At 38.6% G+C, this 13,881-nt stretch overlaps 1 protein-coding gene across 1 annotated transcript in view; it reads left to right on the forward strand.

Annotated features, from left to right (window-relative positions):
- LOC150083370 (SHC-transforming protein 1-like) overlaps window positions 1-13,881 on the forward strand; it is a 301,635-nt gene that overhangs the window by 196,510 nt on the left and 91,244 nt on the right. Inside the window, exon 7 of the mRNA XM_090377222.1 lies at window positions 1,404-1,582. Coding sequence (XP_090233348.1) covers window positions 1,404-1,582 — 179 coding nt within the window. The remainder of the gene's footprint in view (window positions 1-1,403; window positions 1,583-13,881) is intronic.

The following is a 13,881-nucleotide window of genomic DNA, read 5'->3' on the forward strand; positions in this document are numbered from 1 at the left end:
AACAACAGCTGCAATTATTATTTTTTTTTTTTATACTTATCGTAGCATTGAAATGCCTTTTAATTTTCTGCACTTAGTTGTGTGTCAAAATAATCTTGAGTAGAGATTGCCATCTGTTGTTTTATCAAGTGATTTAGAGTTGAAGATTTTGCAAAAGCGTTCGTTCCATTTCTCTCAAGGTCCTCTCTAAAACAGCCACCATAAGAAAAAAGCAACTCCTCATCATCCTCAGTGTCAAACTCATCCAGTACAAATTTGAACATTTCTGTAAGGTTCCATCTTCATAAATTCTCTAAATGTCAAAGGTCTGAGACACTGTCTAGCTACAACTTTTCCGCATACTCCATGTTTATTGGATGAAGTAATTTTGTTCCAGATTGCTAAGATGTTATATTTCAGAATTTTAGTGTAGAATACATGTACCATCATTTCATTTCAAATTCTTTCATAAAGATAGGGAGGGTACTTCCAGTTTTTACGTGACAAAATTAAGGATAAATTAAATAAACAGTATAATAATATTTAATAAAATTATTATAATAATAAGTCAATGTATACAGTAATAAGTTGATATGAAGGGAGATTAAAGATGAATAAAGTGAAACAGGTTTTGTATGTGATATGACTAATAAGTTGAAGTGAAGTATAAGTATGAAAAAAAAAAAAGTCTATGTACAGAGGAACAGAAGTAAATAATGGCAAATGGTATTGGAAAAGGAAAATAAAGTGCAGTAAATTAGTACTAGTAATGACCATATGGTGCAAGGAAACCTAAGGCTGCACCACCCAAAAAGTAAAAGTAAATGAATAATATGAAGAAAGGCTTAAGATTTGAAAATTAGTGTCTAGTGACTAGGCACCTGCAAGGTGATCTGATTGAGGTGTATAAAGCCTTCAATGGTTTGAGCAAGCTCAATGCTGATGGGATTCTGCCTCTTGCCCAGATTAATTGCTTGAGGGGACATTAATTCAAATTGAGGAAAGACAGTTGTAGAACAGATGTGTGGAAGGTTGCCTTTAGCCAGCTTGTGGTTGATTGCTGGTACAAACTTCCATCTGTTGTTGTAGAAGTTGACAGTTTAAATAAATTCGAGGCAGAACTAGACAAATATTTGGAAAGAATGGTTGTGTGAAATGGGAAGGTGTTTTTTTTTTTTTTTGGCTGATGCTTTATAAGCTAGCTTTCTTGCATCATATGCCTCTACTAATGTGCAATTTTTTATTCTGCTGCAAAAAAATTACTAGTTACTTAATTTCATTTACTAATATTAAGGAATGCCAGTCTTTTTGGGAGAAAGTATTTTAAGGAAATAAAAAAATATATATATATATAATCAGTGTTGCTTTAGTCTAATTCTTTTTTCCCCCTTGTGTTTAAGTAATAAATTTTGTGCTATTTTTAGGATACATTGGACTTTGTTGCATATGTGGCTAAGGACCATCGATATGGAAGAGCTTGTTTTGTGCTAGAATGTGGTGGAGGTTTAGCTCAGGATGTGATAACTACTATTGGCCAGGCATTTGAACTACGCTTTAAGGAATTTTTGAGAAGGGCACCTAGGGCCATTAATGTACCAGACAGGTAATTAAGAATAAAAATATTAATGGTATATTTTCACAATTTTTTTATTTTTATATATATTTTGTATATATAGAAGGTAGCGACTCATAGACAGATAGTAGCTACACTTTTTATTTTGCTCTGTTATTCTGTATTGAATATTTTACTGGGTTTTTACTTATACATATAAATTTGCACATGTTCTCATTTCCTAAAAAGGTGGGAGGATAATATATTCCTCCTTTACTATTTTCATTATCCTATTAATTTTACATTAATCGTTTCCAAAGTAATGGAGGTATCATTACCTCCTATATTATCTTGAAACCTTTTTATCTAATTAATGATCACCAATATGGATTCTGTCAATTCCAATCTACAGGCGAGAGTTATTCAAAAATGGTATTCATTGTGTTATTCATACATGGATAAATTCTATTGGAAAGTTTGGAGAAACTGAAACGGTTTCTCTTGATATTTTTGAGCCTTTCATTTCAACTAGTGCTGAAGTTCCCCAAGGTTCTGTTCCTCCATTTACTTTTTTCGTGTGTGTTAATTGTGTTCCACCATTTAGTGGAAATCCTATCCATTGTTTTGCTGATAAAAATGCCACATTCCATTTTCTAGTCTGACAAACACTGCTCTGTGCAAGCAGCTATTGCTTTTTGAATATTCTTTACCACTTTCTTATATTCTGATCTCTAGGTAATTCTGTATTAGGTTGAAGGAAACTTAACCGTCAAAATCAAAATTTAATCCTTCAAAAACTCAGCCCTGTCTTATATAATAATAATAATAATAATATCTTGCAAAAAAAGTCTGCAACTCCCATTATTTTCTTCAGCAACATTGAGATTTCTTGACAAGTTCATATATTTTTATTGGGGATAATTGACTTTTTAATCTTTTGTGGTATAAGCACCTCACAAATATTGTTTACTCCATATTTAGGCGCCTCCGTAGCCAGGTGGGAAGGAGCAGCAGTGCATAGCACATGCTTCTTGATTAAAACCGGGGTTCGAGCCCGTCACCACCAAATACGGAGGATGCGGAAAGGTCAGAGAATGACCACCGCATAACCCGGAGCAGTATGGCCTTAGTTGCTAATGCTCCTTAAAAAAAAAAACCAAACCAAACAAACTCCATATTTAGAAAACTAGGTGTTTTTTTTTTCTCAGTATTGCTTTTCTTCTAAACAGCTCCTGACTGTTAATGATCTTTCGCTTGTAGACTATCTGTACTCTTTCTCATAGAGACTGTTTCTGCTGGATGCTTTCCTAGAGATATTTCTACAGACACCATTCTTCTGAATTGGGATCTCCAATTTTAGTCCTTTTAATCCAAACAAGTACATCAGCTAGTCAGTATCATACTTGCAGTTCATCTCCACACTCACCAAACTAATGTTTTTAAATTTTTTATTTTTTTCATTCATTTTCCCATCCACTTCTGTTTTTTGGAACAGCCTTCCTTATGTGTTTTCTGAAAATTAACATCCACAGAAGTTAAAATTGAATATAGTCTGTTCTTGTAACTCGTAACTTATATGTGATACTGGAGTGCTACAGGTTCTAATACCTTTCATGTTTGGGATCACCATTTAAAAAAAAAAAAATCATTTGTGAAAGATCTCTATTTTAAAGAATATTGTCTAACTGTTCTCTCCTCTGTGGGAGAGATTATACTATTATCAACCATTTGAAGAATCTTTGGTCTACTGCACCCCTAAAAAAGTCTGACATAGGGTTCATGCATTATACCTCACAGCAGTCACAGTTGCTCTCTCAAATACGTAGAGACCCATATATGTGTTGACATTATGTTTATTGAAACTGACAGGCCACCTCCTTCTTAGTTTTTTCCTTTTGTTAATATAATGTTTATGGCTTGATTCCAGGCCCCCCCCCACTTCAGATGAGGTTATGTCCAAGGACAAAAAGAGACCCAAATGCAACCAATGAAATCAGGAAAGTCAACCACTGTAGAAGAGGTGGTTTGGGCACACTTCATGTCCATTGCATATATGGAGCTTCAGATCTTCAAAAGAGGAAAACTGTCTGCCATGAGATAAAGGTAAAAAATCCTATGTCAGACTTTTTTATCAGTGCATTAGTCCCCTTTCTTGTAATGATACCCACTCACCTGGAAGAGGACAACTGGTAGTGAATTTAATTGAGTTAAAATATTTCTTTAACAAATTGGCTCAAATTTTCTTCAGACCTGAACCTTTTTGTGCTTGTATGGGATGTTCTGAGAAAACAAACTTTACAGTTATTAACCACATCTCTCTTCGATTCAGATGCACCTGTAGTTAGCCAATGACAAGTACAGGGAGTTAGAGTTTTTGCCCATTAGTTATTCCAGGGCCTGCACAACTTGTAGATCAGCTCATGAACAAACAAACATGTAGAGACATAATGCATAACAAGCTGCATAAATTAGAATATTATAGAAACTGGCTTACTGTAGCGTGGATTGGTGATGTTCCAAGAATTCCCACGGACAAGAACATATTGATTTAATTCATCATAATTTATAGTTCCTAAATATATTCCAAGTGTACAGTTGGAAACCTTTCAGTAATTCTCAACTTTTCTGAGATCCATTGTTTTTTGTTATTTTAATTTCCTTTTCTACAGTATCAAAAATTTTTTCCCATAATGCTGTTATGAACAAAATGAAGCAGAGAGATATATATATATATACAAAGGGTACTAGGAAAGTTTTGCAATACAGCTTTGTTTATTTAATTTTTTCAAAGTAATTTCCTCTACATTCAATACACCTCTCCATCCTCCGAAACCAATCTTTAAACCAGTTCTGCCAAGTTTCACTAGGGAGTAAAGCACACTCGTTGTCCCAAGCCCGTAGAAGGTCCTCATCACTGGAAAACCGCCTCCCTTTTAGCTTCATTTTCACATGCGGGAACGGTGCAAAGTCGCAGGGAGCAAGGTCAGGACTGTAGGGAGGGTGCTCGAGAAGTTTCAGTCCTGTCGTGGTCAAATATTCGGTGCAGGCTTTGGCGCGGTGAGCTGGAGCATTTTCGTGATGGAGGTACCAGGTGTCCATTCTTGACTTTGGCCGCAGGTTCTTCATAGATCCAATGACTTTAGGCAGGCATTGTTCAGTATACCACTTAGCTGTGACTGTCTTCTGCGTGTCCAAAACGACACGTTCCACAATTCCACTCGATTTGAAAAATACAGCTATCATTTTCTTCTTTACGGATCGGGATTTTCTGACAATTACGGGTGTGTCGTCATCATCATCAAAGACCCAAACTTTGTTTTGAGCCTTGGTCGGCAGATCGTAATAGTACAGCCAAGTCTCGTCACCTGTCACGATGTTGTTCACATACCGAGATTGTCCCTTATCAAACTTTTTTAACATCTCCCGGCACCAAGTCACACGTCGTGTCATCTGCTCTTCAGTCAGTTGATGCGGCACCCAGAGAGAACAAAGTTTCTTTACGTGCAAATGATCTTGCAGAATCGAACGAACGAATTGCTGGTGCATTTAGGCCCAAAGTATCCTGTATCTGTTGGTAGGTCACTCGCCTGTTTTCGTCAAGCATTTTCCTCACAGCAGTAACGTTTTCCTCCGTAACTGACGTTCGTGGCCTTCCCGGCCTCTCAGAATCCTCCAGAGTGAAATTTCCCCTTTGGAATTCTCTATACCACCTGAATATCGTTGTACGATGTGGACAATCATCATCTAGTGCAAGAGTCATTTCTTCTAAGCACTGGTCTATGGTTAAACCACGCACGAAATTATACCGCAAAACTGTCCTTATCTCATTTCGTGACCACGATGCCATCGCAAGCACTTTACACTCTCACTACTAATGAATAACTGAGCCCATTGACTTGGCGCGGCAGCTATTATGCACGTATGAACATGTCTCAACATGCAGCAACAAGCAGCTTCCTGTGATTCATTGTTGCGTCATATTGCAAAACTTTCCTAGTACCCTTTGTATATGTGTGTGTGTGTGTGTGTGTGTGTGTGTGTGTGTGTGTGTGTGTGTGTGTGTGTGTGCGTGCGTGCGCTTTTCCTTTTGGCATACTTACAATGGCATTAATGTTGCACAAAAGTATTCATTAAACTATATGCTAAAATCTAACCGATTATGCATACTAATAATAATATTATATATATATATATATATATATATATATATATATAAAAGGGAGGGGTAAAACACCTTTTTATGTACTTTTATATTCTTCCTATTTTAATTTTTTATACCACTTTTCAGTTACTCATTTGTAAAAGCATTTCATACTTTGACTTTTCTTTGTTTAATTGCAGAAAATAAAAAACACAGCAGGTACTTACACAAGTACAAGCAGGTACTTGCAAAAATGCTGAATAATTAAGCTAAAAAAAAATTACATTTCAGTAGAACTGAACAGAATTTTAATTCAGTTTCCAACAATACTATAATATTAAACAAACTATAATATTTTTGTGTGATAAAATGCATTTACTTTTGTGGTGTTACATATTCATATTTATTAGTGTTGCATAATTCTGAAGGACTTAGCATTTGTGTTATTATCTGGACAATTATAATTACAAAAAACATATTGTGCTGCAACAGAATCTAAAGGATAACTTTGTTATGATTGAATCATGAGTTAGGGACTGGCTTCAGGAGTGTTTATGTAGATAAAACAAATAGAGAGCTACATAAACACTCCTTATCAGGAGTATTTAATATAGCCCTCTATTTGTTTTATGACTATAAGAAAAATAATCTTTTTTTTTTTTTTTTTTGCTCTTTTCCACCAGCATTTCTTTCAAATTTATATTTGTTAGCAGCATCTTGTGTTCGGTCATCATCATATGCCACATTTTAAGAGAAGTACTTTAAATACCATTTCATTGTGGGTAGTACAGTAGTTATAATCTCTACCTTTGGCATGTGTGGAATAAGAAATAAATAAATACCTGTTTATTTCTTATGCCAGACGATTGTATAATTGACTGGAAAAAATATATCCATTACTGTCAAAGCCAGAATGGTTTACATCGGATCACAAAGGTATGTGAATATTAATAAAATGAGTCTTATTTACTTAATCAAATATAATTAACATACACACACACATGCGAAGTTAAAGATAGGATGGCATTAACAGTTTTTCTGCAATATTGGTGGTCTATGGAGAATAGAAATATATCAGCATTGAGATGCCGAAAGAGACCCCCCCCCCCCCAAACTGAAATACTGTTAGGGCTCATCCCAAGATTTTTTGATCATCTATTCTAATATCAAGAAACTTATTGGGAAAATGTCACCTTTCTTTATACAGAAAGGTTTAGAGGAGTTGGCAGGTTTCCCTAAATCAGTTTAGAGGCTTCATTCTGAGGATCTCTTAATTGAAACCATAAACGACTGGCACTCTGAGCAGCTACTCAGTCAACGTCATTCAGAGGAATACCAGTTACCATAGCACCACACAGAACAATAAATTCGGGAGGTGTCATTTCAGAGTGGGACTTCTTGAGATTATTTAGGAAGAAATCTGCTCTGAACTGAAATCACAGGGAGTGACTGTTAAACAGGGAGTTGCCGTTCTTGCGGGCAACCAGACCCCATTTCAAACGTGCAGCTTTCCAATAACTTAGAAGCGGTAGTTACGATGAGATCATCACTTTACTGATGATCTCATCGTGTAGCTGCCAACTCTTGTCATACTTCTCAGGGATTTCAATGGACATACACCCTATGGTGTAGTGCTGATATTAATGAAAGGGGATATATCATAGAGCATTTGCTCACTGACATTAACCTCTCCCTTCTAAATGTGGAAACTAACACTGTTTTCCACATGCCTATCCATTCATTTTCTGCTGTTGATCCTTCTGCTCTACTCTCTTCACTAACTTGAGATGGAGGAGAACCTATGTGGGAGTGATCACTTCCTAGTGATAACTACCCTAATTAGTGGGAGACCATGTTTTCCTTTTAGGTTACTACAATGGAAGTTTGATCAGGCTGATTGGCATACTTTTCAACATCTGGCAGTATTTAACATTAGTACAGTCAGCCAGGAGCCTATCAATGATGCAGTGGCATACATCACAGAAAACATTGTCCATGCAGCTGCAGTTACAATTCTGAAAAAATTAGCATTAGTAGAGGTATATGAAAGCAAGCTTATATAGCATCAGCCAAAAATAAAATAACCCTTCCTGTTTCACTCATCCATTCACTCTAAAAGTTTGTCTATTTCAGCCTTGAATTTATTTAAGCTGTCAACTTCCACAACAGCAGATGGAAATTTGTTCCAGCAATCAACCACCTGCTAGCTAAAGGCAAATTTCCTCCCATCTGTTCTATGTCTGTCTTTCCTCAATTTGAATTTATGCCCCCTCAAGTGCTGAATCTGAGCAAGAGGAAGAATCCAATCAGTATTGAGCTTGCTCAAACCATCCACGACCTTATACACCTCAATCAGATCACCTCACAGGTGCCTAGTCTCCAGATTCTGCAATTTGCAGGACTTAAGCCTATCTTGGTAACAGCAGCCCTTTGTTCCACTAACTAATCTCATTGCCCTTCTCTGTACTTGTTCTAGTAGCTGATGAACATCTTTCCTAAAATGAGGCCTCCAGACCTGTATGCAGTACTCAAGGTGTGGCCTGACCATTGCCTTATACAAGGGGATAATCATCTCCTTATCCCTGCTAGCAAAATTCCTATATATCAATGAGAAGACCCCATGAGCTACTCTTGCAGTCTGTCTGCACTGCTCAAAAAACTTCATATCTAACTGCACAATTATCCCCAGACCTTTTTCATTCTCCACTATCCTGAGTGTAGTACTGCACAGTTAGTATGTTACTCTGGGGTTACTGCTACCCATATGCAGTACTCAACATCTAGTTGGTTTCCTCCATTTCCAAAACTTGGGTGGAATCCTGAATGCACTGCAGAGCTAAAAAAGGCACAAAACAAAGCTTTGGAGTTATTTCGATGATATCCGACCACAGGCAATCTCTTAGCCTTCAGACGTGCACACGCAAAAGCACACCATATTCTCTGTCAGGGCCACAAGGATTCTTGGATCCGCTTTACATCCACTATTATCCAGTCAACAAGCACTAAAGCTATCTGGGACAAAATCTGGAAAATGAAGGGGAAATATACATCGCACCCTTCATTGGTCCTGGAGTATAATAGATGCATTATTGCAGACCCAACTGCAATAGTCAATGCTCTTGGGGAGACTTTCTTTACCATATCTTCAGCATTTGCTTATTCCCCAGAGTTCCTGGTCCTGAAAGACAAATATGAAAAGCAGCCAGCCAACTTCAAAGCTAAGAATTCTCATTCTTATAATGGGCCCTTCACCACAGAAGAGTTATAAACAGCTCTATTTCTTGCCAAGGCAAATCCTGCTGAACCAGATCTCATCCATTATGAAATGATCAAACATCTGTCAGCAAAATCCATGGACAAACTGCTCTTTCTGTACACAGAATCTTTCTAGAAGAGTAGTACCAGATTCCTGGTATAAGGTAATTGTACTTTCCTTTCTTAAGACTGGAAATGGTCCCAAAGTCTCAATGCACTACCGACCTACTGCTCTGACTAGCTATCTTCAAAATCCTGGAGAGAATGGTCAGCACCCAGCTTATATGGTATTTGGAAGTAAACAGCCTCCTCTCCAGAGTGCAGTGCAGCTTCTGAAGGAACAGATCTACTCTAGACCACTTAATTATGTTGGAAACTTCCGAGATGCCCTCTTAAAATGAGAACACCTGGTGTCTGTGTGCTTCAATATGGGAAAAGCATGTGATATGATATAACTTGGATATTTGGAATTTTAAAAGAGACCTTTATAGTATTGGTCTTAGAGTTCATCTTCCAACTTTTATTAAAAAATTTTGATCCTCTCATTCCTTCCATGTTTGTGTAGGATCCACCTTTTCCTGGCTCTTTTGCCAAGAGAAGAGAGTATCCTGGGATCAGTTTTAATTGTTATGCATTTTGCCATAAAAGTGAATTCCGTCATAACTTCCTGCAGCTGTAAACTGCACCCTTTACATTGATGATTTTAGCATATTCTCTCAATCCTGCAACAGGAGAGTAATCAAGATACAGCTGCCACATGCCATTAATCACATGAACTCGTGGGCATTGAATAATGACTTCAGGTTCTCTCCTCAAAAGACTGTTTGTATACATTTTTGCAGCAAGCATATCCTTCACTCTGAACCTGAACTGAGACTTGGACAAAATGCTATTCCAGTAATGCTTGAGACTAGATTTTTGGGACTTATATTTGATAGAAAGGTGACCTTTCTACAACGCATCTGTCAATTACATGCATTTCCAAGTGCACGAGAGGCTTTAAAATCCTATGTGCATCTCATCTAATTCCTGGGGTGCCAACTGGTGTTGGCAGGGCCCAGGTATATGGATCTGCTGAACTATTGTACTCTGATGGCTGGATCTGATCCACTATCACGCAGTTCATATTGCTACTGGCAATTTCGAACATACTATGTCCAGAGCCTCCATGGCAAAGTGAATGGGCCATTGTTATTGCTTCGTAGGAAACAGTTGTCTCTATAGCATTAGCATTAGTAGAGGCATTTGATGCAAGAAAGCAAGCTTATGCAGCATCAGCCAAAAAAAAAAAAAAAAAACCCCACTTCCACTTCACCCCTCTGTTCGTTCAAAATACCTGTCCAGCTGAGCCTTAAACTTATTTAGGCTATCAACCTCCACCACAAGGGATGGAAGTCTGTTCCACCAACCAACCACCCGCTGGCTAAAGGCAAATTTCCGCACGTCTATCCTACATCTGTCTTTCCTCAATTTGAATTTATGCCCTCTCAGGTGATTTTTCTGAGCTAGAGGAAGAATCCCATCAGCATTGAGCATGCTTAAACCATTCAAGGCTTTATACACCTCTATCAGATCACCTTGCTGGTGCCTAGTCTCCAGACACTGTAATTTGCAAAATTTAAGCCTTTCTTCGTACGAGCACCCCTTTGTTCCATTCACTAGTCTTGTTGCCCTTCTCTGTACTCGTTCCAGCAGCTCTACATCCTTCTTGAAATGAGGCCTCCAGACCTATATACAGTACTCTAGGTGTGGCCTGACCATTGCCTTATACAATAGAATAATCACCTCCTTATCCCTGCTGGAAAAATTCCTGTATATCATTGACAATACTCCATGAGCTACTCTTGCAGCCCATCTGCACTGCTCAGAGAACTTCATATCTGCCTGCACAACCACCCCCAAGTCCCTTTCATTCTCTACCACTGTCAGTGTAGTACCACAGAGTTGATACGTTGCTCTGGGGTTGCTGTTTCCCATGTGTAGTACTTTACATTTGTCAATGTTAAACTTCATTTGCCACCTCTCAGCCTATCTGCTCAACCTTTCCAGATCCTGTTGCAGCAGCATAGTGTCAGTAGTGTCCTTGACAACCCTGCCAACCTTTGTATTATCTGCAAACTTGGACATTAAGCTTGATATACCATCATCAATATCATTTATAAATACAGAAAACAATAATGGACCCAACACTGAGCCCTGAGGGACTCCACTAATAACATTAGTCCACGAAGAGCAGTGTCCATTGATTACCACTCTCTGTCTTCTCCCCCTCAACCACCCCTTTATCCATAGCAGCAATTTGCCTCCAGTGTCACACTGCTCCAATTTGTGTAGCAGTCTTCCATGTGCAACAGTATCAAAAGCCTTTCTAAGATCCAAGTATATAATATCAAAGTTATTCCCTGCATCCAGTTCTTTTGTGACTGCATCATAGTATCCAATCAAGTTGGTCAGGCAAGACTTCCCCTTAACAAAACCATGCTGTGTCTGAGCTGTAACTGAAATCTTGTCTAAATGATCCTGCAGTGCTTCTTTAACCAGTGCCTCCATTAATTTTCCTGGAACAGAAGTTAAGCTCACAGGTCTATAATTACTTGTGTCAGCCTTTGATCCTCCTTTGTGAATTTGGGTCACATTTGCACATTTCCAGTCTATGGGTACCTCCCCTGAGTCCAAGGAAGCTCTCATAATTATGGCTAAGGGTTTGCTTACTTCCTTTGCTGCCTCCTTTAATATAACTGGATAGATCCCATCCACCCCGGGTGCCTTTCTTGTGTTTATCTTCAACAGTTTCTCCTCCACTTTACTCCCAGTTATTTCAAGATTCTGTAGCTTACTGCTAGAGTTGAATACACCTCTGGCATTCCCCTTGCTGAATAACTCCTCATGTGTGAATGTCGATGCAAAATATTCATTTAGTTTGTTAGCTACCTGAGCAGGATCATCAACAGTTGACCCATCAATATCAAGTGAACCAATCTGATTCATCCCCTTCCTTCTAGAGTTTACATAAGTAAAGAACTCTTTGCTGTTTTTCTTTGCATCCCTTGCAAAGGATTTCTCGTAATCTGCCTTCGCCTGCCTAACCTCCTTTGTAACTTGGTTGCATATGAACTTGTATCTATCATAGGCTTCTGTGTCATGTGTCAATTTGTAAGTATCCTATGCATTTTTCTTCTCTGCCATATGCCTCATTAGTTCATCTGACATCCATTTTGGCCTAAACCTTGAACAATATTTCTTAGTTGGTATGTAAAGCCTAGTAGCTTCCAAGATAAGTTCTTTGAATGCTTCCCATTTTGAATTTGCTGTTGGTAACATCATCAGTTGGTCCCACTGTATAGAATTTAAATACTGTCTCAGTCCATCGTAGTCGCCTTTACGGAAGCAATAACCCTTCCCTTTACCCCTAATGGTAGTTACCTCTTTGAGTAAATCCCACTTCAGCACACTGTGATCACTGCCACCTAGTGGTTCATTTATCTGCAGATTCTTAATGCATGAAGAATCACTGCTGATAATCAAATCAAGAGTATTACTCCCTCTAGTTGCCTCCCGAACATGCTGATGTAGAAAACAATCATCCAATAAATCCAGTCAATATCAGCCCCCAAATTCCAGTCAATATCTGGGAAATTAAAATCTCCCATTATAAGACTCTCTGATTTACTGGCCCACTCTATTTCCCTGTACAGTTCCTTATTGTACTCATCAGAGTCATTAAGTCTATAGCACACTCCTACTCTCAATTTTGATCTCCCAATGCTTATGTCACACCAAACTGACTCAACACTGCACTGTCCGGCGATGTCGACTGGCTTCACTTCCTTGGTTTTTATGTGTTTCTTAACTAATAGCATAACCCCTCCCCCCTTCCTATCCTGTCTATCCTTTCTGTAGACGTTGTACTCCCCAAATTGCAGTTCTGCATCCCTTATATCTGTGTGACACCACGTCTCCGATATCCCAACAATATCTGCATTTGATGTTTTGAGCAATACCTCAAATTCATCAAATTTATTTACTAAACTCCTAGTATTGGTGTACACGCAAGTATACCTGCACCTGTTTCTATTCTTAGCTACCCTAACACAACCCATGTGTTTACTTGTACCGCAATGGCTCCCAGCAGTCTCTGAAATACCATGCATCTTGTTTTTCAGGCTTCTGCTCATTCTAATAGAAGCAGTGCAAGAATCTCTTTCACCTCTGCCAGTGGCTACTGTCAATCTATTGGTCTTTGTCTCCCCCCAAGCTAGCAGTTTTCCGACCCACCTAACACTGCCTCGATAGCATCAGAAAATATTCTTGCACCCTTTCTATTTAAGTGTATCCCATCCCTGTAGAAGCAATCTCTCCTGTTAACAAGTACAGTCCAGGCTGAAAAAAATTCTACCCCTTGAGCCTTGCACAATCTTTCCAGGGCCGAATTGATCGACAAGGCTCTCATCATATACTCCCTCCTATCGTGTCTGGGCAGAATTGCAGACACTTTCAAATTCAACCCTAATTCTCGGCTTTTGTTCAACAGTGACCTGTACTTGTTAAGTAATTCTGCCGGTCTCCTACTCTTAATATTATTAGTGCCAACGTGTACAACTATATCACCTTTTGTGCCCTTAAAAGATGATATTCGCTCTACAACGTCAAACAGTATGCTTTCAAACTGAAATCCCTGCCACACCACCTATGTAGATCCCCCTTTTTGAGCCATCAGACTGCCAATCATCCATTCAGTATTTGTATCCAACAGCTACTCAGAGATTTGGACACCACTTGTGATAACGTTGCCCTATCACCAGGATAGCTTTGTCCAGCCTCCAGACTTCTCTCTTAACAGCTGGGGAAAGGACAGTACTCCATCTGCTGTCTGCCTGCAGCTCTTTTTAGCTCACCAATTCTGACTTCTTGCCAGTTTACTTAAATGGTTCGAAGAAGTGCCTGTGGGATCTGC

This window comes from Mastigoproctus giganteus, chromosome 7 (genome assembly GCF_048544385.1).
Source record: "Mastigoproctus giganteus isolate SK-2022 chromosome 7, ASM4854438v1, whole genome shotgun sequence".
NCBI classification, from domain to species: domain Eukaryota; kingdom Metazoa; phylum Arthropoda; class Arachnida; order Uropygi; family Thelyphonidae; genus Mastigoproctus; species Mastigoproctus giganteus.